General features: G+C 36.2%; 1 protein-coding gene across 1 annotated transcript; it reads left to right on the top strand.

Annotated features, from left to right (window-relative positions):
- Positions 1-4,200: 4,200 nt before the first annotated feature.
- On the top strand, positions 4,201-5,879 carry nog3 (noggin 3). Its single transcript, XM_051123713.1, has one exon. The coding sequence runs from the start codon at positions 4,663-4,665 to the stop codon at positions 5,329-5,331; it is 669 nt and encodes a 222-aa protein (XP_050979670.1). The 5' UTR covers positions 4,201-4,662; the 3' UTR covers positions 5,332-5,879.
- The last annotated feature ends 2,481 nt before the right edge of the window (positions 5,880-8,360 follow it).

Below are 8,360 nucleotides of genomic sequence, written 5' to 3'. Positions count from 1 at the left end.
GAAAAAATATTTATAATTATGAAATGTGAATTTTCAAGAGGTTGAGTACATAATAATTTTTGTTATAGATGTGTTTAATATTTTTATATTATTATTTTAATATATTTCAAAAAGAATAATCTTACGGTGGTTGAATACAGATTTTAAAATACACAAAATTACATGTTACAAATATTTTTTGTTACAATAATTTATAAATATATCAATTATATTTTTATAATAATGTATATTTGATTATTTTTATGTCTAATCTTTTTTATACATTTATATTAAAACTTAGTTTGCATTGTTAATTTGAAAAAACCAACCATTTAAAATGTATAATTTTGAAATGTTAATTTTTCAGTGGTTAAATACAGATTTAAAACTAGAAAATTGCAGTAAAACAATACAGAAAATTAAATGTAATATTTTCTTTAATTATATTTATGTGTATTAATACATATATTATTATTGAATTTATTTATTTATTTACTACAGATGTGTTTCATATAAATAATATAAATTGATATAAAGCTTGGTGAGCAATGTAAACAGGAAATAGGAGATGTTAATTATACAGAGGTTTAATACAGATTTTAAAATACAGAAAGTTATATTTTATGAATGAGTTACATTTTATGATTTTATGAAAAACAGTATATTTATATTTGTATTGGTTTTTGTTACATACGTGTTTAGTGTTTTGTATAAATGCGTAAGAAGCTTGGTTTATAGTGTCACCAATTTAAACAAACAGGCCAATGGACAGAGCCAAACAGAGACTGTGTCTGTGTGTATGTTTGTATTTAAAACTGAACTGACCGCATGTTAGCTCCAGTGAAACCGTAACTTTCAAATCGAGCGTTCAAATTGCTCTCTTGTTAGATCATCAAAGGTCTTCACAGGGAACTAAACAAAAACAAATGACATTTTTATCTAGCTGGGTCATGAAAGAATCGGGAATATTTTGACCTCGAGCTGGGAGGCCTTCAGATCCGTCATTAAGATTAAGTGAACTTCAGAGTCGGATCAGACATCGATGGTCATGGAGGCGCGACTGGCCTTTGCCCAGATATTCCGCCAAAATCAAAGGACAAATATACCTCCAGATGATTTGAAACACGTGGATCTCGCCGTCAGCTCAGGGGAAGAAATGAGAATGTATGTGTATGTTGGAAACGAACTCAAGCCGTGGCGAATATCGCTATCACGGAGATGATCTGATGATTAGGTCCAGAATGACGTAATGTTCTCAATTCACAGCTAAAATTGACAGAAGCCTATGTCCTCTGATCCGCTTCGCCATGCGTCCAAACACACGCACTTCCATGGTAACCGCTGGAACACAGTTAAACAGTCGTTCGTACAAATCGCAAGACAGAACCAAGGAATCCACCAAAGTATAACAGCATACATCAACTGAGCCGCAGTCCACAGGTTAAGACACTTATTATGAGTGACATTTAATACTAAGACGGTATGGCGTCTGTTCATCACAAATGCATTAATCAGTTTTATGTTCATATGGAGGACTCTGGAAAACAGCACAGCTCTTTATTTGGCTCTCAGAAATGTCTTTGTTCACCGTCAGACTGTGCCGGTCCTGCGTTCTGTAATTCTAGCCGGAGGATAGGCCATTTTCAAGGGCCACGGATTCCTTCGTCACTACAGTCGGTTGGCAAGCTTATCTCAAAAACATAATTTCAGCCCACTTCCTTTCTTTTAAATAAGAACACGCATTCTGCTGGCGCCGGACACTCGCTGACACACAAGCAATCCGGAAAATTGCTCTAAGGTCAATTTAAACGTTAAAGAGGAGCACAGGAATATCATAGGATGTCTGAATGCCAGCTTGTCATTGGAAGGGAAGCCAAAAAAGCCATTTGATGTGAACAGTGGCACCCATTGAGTAAGCTGATATCAACTGAGAATGATTTAGAGAGAACGGCGTGCATTTACATATCTTCCACATCACTTTTATCAGGCTTGCATACACTGCCGTTCAAAAGTTTGAGCGTAAGTCAGTCTCTTATGCTCATCAAGGCTGCATTTATTTATTTTGAAATATACTTTAAAACCGAGTTTATTCCTGTGATGCAAAGCTGAATTTTCATCAGTGTCACATGATCCTTCAGAAATCATTCTAATGTGCTGATTTATTATCAGTGTTGGAAACAGTTGTGCTGCCAAATATTTTTTTGGAACCTGTGATATTTTTATCAAGATTCTTTGATGAATAAAAAGTTTAAAAGGACTGCATTTATTCAAATGGAAATATTTTCTAACATTGTAAGTCTTTGCTATCGCTTTTAATCAGTTTAACACATGATTGCTGAATAAAAGTATTAATTTCTTACAAAAAAAGGAAGAATGGTACTGACCACAAACTTTTGAACAATTCTGTTCTTTTTCAACTTTTTGTGAAAAATGTATCAAAGGTTCCAACAAAATATTCCATGATTTATAATAAATCAGCATATTAGAATGATTTCTAAAGAATCATGCGACACTGAAGACTGGAGTAATGATGCTGAAAATTCACAGATCACAGGCATAAAGTATATTTTAATGTATTAATCATAATAATATTTCACAATATTACTGTTTTTTCTGTATTTTTAATCAAATAAACAGCCTTGATGAGCATAAGAAACTTCTTTAAAAAACATTCATCTCTAAACTTCTGAACAGCAGTGTATAATGAAAAATTCAATACATTTTCTTCTGCAAATTTCAAACATCACTATGCATGTCATCTGTCATGAAAATGTTTTAGGTTTTTGATTTAAAAGTCATTTAGACATTTTTTATCATTTATTAAATGTCAGAGTGGTGTAATTGTTCCGAAATTGTCTAATTAAAAATCTTTTTAACTAAAACTTAAAAATAAGGAGTAAGGCAGTTTGTTTAAAATAATTACTAATATTTTAATCATATTTGTTAACATTTGACAAGACCATAAAACTTTATCATTCTTTCAGGTCTAATGGAATAAATGTCAAAATTTATGACTTAATAATATTTGTGTATTTGTTAAAAAACTGTTTAAGTTTGAAAACTTTAACTTTAAAAAAAAAAAAGTTGTGTACACTCCCATGTTTTTTCAGGTTTATTGAAAGTGTTTTAATGCGTCTTACTTGATGTTATGAATATATGTGACCCTGGACTACAAAACCAGTCTTAAGTAGCATGAGAATGTTTGCAGGAATAGCAAATATTGCATTTTATTGAATTTTATTTTATGCCAGAAATCATTAGGGTATTAAGTAAAGATCATGTTCCATGAAGATATTTTGTAAATCTCCAACCATAAATATATCAATACTTAATTTTTGATTAGTAATATGCATCGCTAAGAACTTCATTTGGACAAGTTTAAATGTGATTTTCTCAATATTTTGATTGTTTTGCACCCTCAGATTCCAAATGTTCAAATAGTGGTAACTCGGGCAAATATGGTCCATATGTCAATGGGAAACTTATGTATTCAGTTTTCATATTATGTATAAATCTCAGTTTTAAAAAAATGACCCCTATGACTGGTTTTGCGATCCAGGGTTACATATCGAGGGGTGAGAACCAAAAGGGCGTAAGTGACATTTTGGATGAAATGGAGATATATATATCAAATGAAAGCTCTTGACGAGCTCTTTCCACTGGTAAAAGTAAATACTGTCATGAGTGTACAACTTTTTATTCTAAACGATTGAAATCAGTACACAAAGTCAGATCAAACTACAGTAAATTTTTGTTTTGGCCCTCCTGTAAAGTTGGTGAAATGTCACTTACGTCTTTCTGTTTTTTTTTCATGTATAAAATTCACTACAAAAATTAGCAGACACGTATTTTAAGTGAGAGTTTAAGAAGATCTCTCCTTTTTCTTTATTTGTCATTGACATACAGTTTTTAAAAGGTTATATAGTTTTATTTCAGCTCGTTAAAATGTTGCTTTAAAAAGAATAAATAAATGAATGAATTTGTCCGTTGTACGTTTCAGTCCAGCTGACGCAGATCCTAACGTCCCCGCTGCTGTCATTCATCTTTTGACATGTCACTCAAGTGCTTCGCACCGGCAGAGGGCGACCAACGATAGTCAGCCCTCCGGACCCCCTTTCTACCCCACCCACCCCCATACCCCACTCCCGGTCCATCCCACCCCCCCCTCCCCTCCCTAAATAGAAGGAGGTGTCGTGGAGCTCTGGCAACAGACCCACAATTGAGAATGGGTCTTTGGGCTCTATCGCGACCCGCGAGGATAAATCAGACGAGCCAGGTGATTCTCAGTTCGGCGCCCGTCACCAGAAACCATGCGGACCCTCAGACACCAAGCCTCACCAGGATTCAGACGCGAGGAGCCCGTGAGCTCAAAAAGGAGACCGGGTCCGGCTGAAAACGCCTGATGCTGTCATGAGCCCTTCTGCTGATGGGAACCTGTGCGTAAAAGCGGAACGAGACGCGCGGAGTGAGCATAGAGTAGACACTGACACAGCGTTTTTGGAGTTACGTTTGCGTTTACATTTACATTTACGCGCGAAGTGGCATCGAGCCGTTTGAATTGTATTGAATTGAATGAACACTTTCTAAGGAGAACGCTCGTGGATAGACACCGTGCGCGCTGGAGACTGCGCGCTTACAGCTCGCCAAAAACTCAAGCGAATAGGATTAACCAGCCGAAAAAAGATGGATAACGTGCCGTATTTTCTGGCGACATACGTGCTCATTTTCTCCCTCGGATTCAGGATAGAAGAAGGGATGTGCCAACATTACTACCTCCTCCGTCCCATTCCTAGTGACACTCTCCCTATAGTGGAACTCAAGGAGGACCCGAATCCCATACTGGACCCTAAGGAGCGGGATCTGAACGAGACCGAACTCAGAGCCATACTAGGTCACTTCGACCAGAACTTCATGTCCATCACACCTCCGGAGGACAAATACGCAGGCCAGGACGACCTGAACGAGTCCGAACTCTTGAAGCGTCCCACCGGCGCCATGCCCAAAGAAATCAAAGCCATGGAGTTTGAGATCCAGCATGGGAAAAAACACAAGCCCAGTAAGAAACTCCGAAGAAGGCTTCAGCTGTGGCTGTGGTCCTACGCCTTCTGCCCCGTGGTGCACACATGGCAGGACCTGGGGAACCGATTCTGGCCCCGCTATGTGAAGGTGGGCAGCTGCTACAATAAAAGGTCTTGTTCGGTTCCAGAAGGGATGGTTTGCAAACCTGCCAAATCCAGTCATTTCACGGTTTTGCGATGGATGTGCCAGCAGAGGAAGAGTGGGCTCAAGTGCGTCTGGATACCAGTTCAGTACCCCATTATATCAGAGTGCAAATGCTCCTGCCCGAACTAAAATAAGCTCCGTGCTCATTCTCACATGCACTGTCCAGTGTAGGAATGTATATTTGATGTATATGTGGTGCCATTCTAGGTTACACTTTACATTGGTGTTCATGTTACTGTGTAATTTCATACAGAAGTACTGAGTGATGCTGATATGTACTTAACATGTGATTCTATTGTGGAGCTGCTTGGTAACATAGTCATTATAGTAAATAATTCTAGTGATATGTCTAACATGGACACTGTAATGTAAAGTGGTGCCTGTTTCATTTATAAAAAACAAAAAAAGGTCAGTATTTGCCTATAATATCCAGTGTCTACTGTAACTTTATGCATATTTATGTCGAAGAACATTTCGCATTCAAAGTGCGTTTATTGAAGGAATTCCAAGCTTTTTCCATTATTCGGAAAAAAACACTTTTTACACCTCAGACGGGAGATTATAGATTACAGTCTTGGTGTGCTGTAAATATAAAGGGGAATAGAAAATAACTGCTCATGTAAATTAAAAAAAGAAACTATTTATTCTATGTCCATGTAGTCGAAATGCATTTAAAATAAAACCACTAAAAATGGCACGAACTCTTCTTTTTTGCTCATTTCACTTGCTGCTTAACATGCACCGCATGCAGTAAAACCCGCCGGTCGCTATTTATAAAGCCCTCCGCGCTGATGTGACGCTAATTGAGGTGATATTATTTTAATTTGACTTATGAAGTCAAGTCTGGATCGTAATGGACAATTGGTGATTCGTATTCCTCGGAGGGAGTGGATCAGTTACTCTGTTTTTTTTCCTCCGAGACGCCATTCCGTCCTCAGACAGTCTGAAGGGTCTTTGTAAAAGGATTAAAAGTTAAAGACCTTCATTTTCAGATTCTTTCATTTAATCTGTGTGGCGCCTGAAACACATGCTGGATGGATGATCACATGTAAAAACATTCTCTGCTCTGTCTGCTGCCTAAAGTCTATTGGCATGAAAAGAACAACTTGACCTCGCCGTGGAATGAAGATGTATCGATTAGCTTTAAGCTGCTTTTTTTGACAAACGTCACACGCTTTGGCTTTTTTCTTCCAGGCGTTTGCACTGCAGAGTATGTAACGGTTAATACGCAGCTTTGAAGGCAAAATGAAAGTTCCTCTCGTGCCAAAGAGTGAATCCTACTTTTGTTAGACAGACTTTAGCTTAATCCAGCAGCGCATTGTCTAGCATCACTTGGTTTACGCGAAGGAACATTACGTCTTTATATTACTTCTCAGCTCGCCACACAATAAAAACACTGCCTGCCTTTCCAATAAGCTAAGATTATGGAGCTGTCACTCCGCTCTGCTTAACTAGACATACCGTATGCCAACGTCTTTTTTCCCTCTCTTCGAGAGGCGTATTTTCACACAGTGATAACTGGGCAGCACCGTGCGTGATTTTCAACACCGGCTTAATGTACCTCAATCATTAACCCTCAAACCTAAACACTCATAGATGCTCTGAATGATCCCATTTCATCGCTCTCAGGGCATCACATCCCGGGAGACATAACTGGAAACTTCATCTCGCGTAGTAACATGCCACCCAAGTTCTGGAGTCCATCCAGTATCACTAACAATCAGGTGTGAGGAACAGTTGCCCCCTTACACGCTGCACCCTTCCCGTGATGAAAGCCAGTCTGGCCACCCAGGCGCTCTCTCTAACCATGACAGAGCGGAAAAACCACCAGTCATTAAACGTTCAGATTGTTTTTTTCGCACAGACACTCCCTTAAGGAGAAAAGCCTCTCATTGGTCTGAAACTCGTGCGTGTTTCCTGGCGACTGGACCGAATAGCTGGCGCAGAGGATGGAGGAAACCCAAACCCGAAGGAACATGGGGACGCGAGTAGGTTTGTGGGCAATACCAATGGGCTGGAAACTCCTTACTAAAAAAAGAGCTTCAATATCATTCGCTAATACGTTTACATAATTTCACAATTCAGAGGTTAAAGTTCATGTGATGTCCATCCTTAAAGGGTTATCGATATGCGGCGTTTTGGCTGAATGTCAAATTGTAGAGTATAAAGCCATGATTTAAAAAAAAAATTGAATAAAAAAATATAAAAGTGATCATCATGTTAAAGGATATGACCTATAAAAAAGACTTGTTTTGGCAAAATGTCAAATTGTAGAATACGGCCTAAAAAATTGTAAAAATGAATATCATATTAAAGAATATGATGATGAATAATTATATAAAACACATATTTTGGCAAAATGTCAAATTGTAAAATATGACCTAAAGCCATGATTAAAAATAAATGTAAACATGAATATCATATTAAAGAATATGACCTATGAAAAAAACTTGACTAATAATATAAAATATGTTTTGGCTAAATGTCAGATTGTAGATTATGAGTTAAAGCCATGCTAGAAAAAAGATTTGAATAAAAACATATAAAAATGAAGATCATCTTAATGAATATGACCTAAAGAAAAAGATTTGAATAATAATATAAAATACATATATTTTGGCTAAATGCCAAAGTGTAGAATATGACCTAAAGCCATGATAAAAAAAGAAGAAAAAAAAAAAAAACACGAATAAAAAAATATAAAAATGAATACCATATTAAAGAATATGACCTATAAAAATATTTGAAGAATAATATAAAATACATATATTTTGGCTAAATGTCAAATTGTAGAATTTGACCCAAAACCATAATAAAAAAAAAAAAGGAAAAAAAAGATTTGTATAAACAAATATAGAAATGAACACCATATTAAAAATATGACCTATAAAACCAGATTTAAATAATAACATAAAATACATATATTTTGGCTAAATGTCAAATTGTAGAATATGACCTAAAGCCATGATAAAAAAGAGATTTGAATAAAAAAAAATAAAAATGAATGCCATATTAAAAATATGTTAAAGAATATGACCTATAAAAAGACTTGAATAATAATATAAAATACATATATTTTGCCTAAATGTCAAAGTGTAGAATATGACCTAAAGCCATAATTAAAAAAAAAGAAGAAAAAGATTTGAATAAAAAAAATA

The sequence above is a fragment of the Labeo rohita genome, chromosome 12 (assembly GCF_022985175.1).
Source record: "Labeo rohita strain BAU-BD-2019 chromosome 12, IGBB_LRoh.1.0, whole genome shotgun sequence".
In the NCBI taxonomy this organism is placed as follows: domain Eukaryota; kingdom Metazoa; phylum Chordata; class Actinopteri; order Cypriniformes; family Cyprinidae; genus Labeo; species Labeo rohita.
Note: the sequence above shows the minus strand (reverse complement) of the source record. Positions and strands in the feature narration are given on the sequence as shown.

Bases quoted from the DNA above. Each gene is read 5' to 3' on its own strand.
- nog3 (XM_051123713.1), top strand. From the start codon at position 4,663: ATGGATAACGTGCCGTATTTTCTGGCGACATACGTGCTCATTTTCTCC.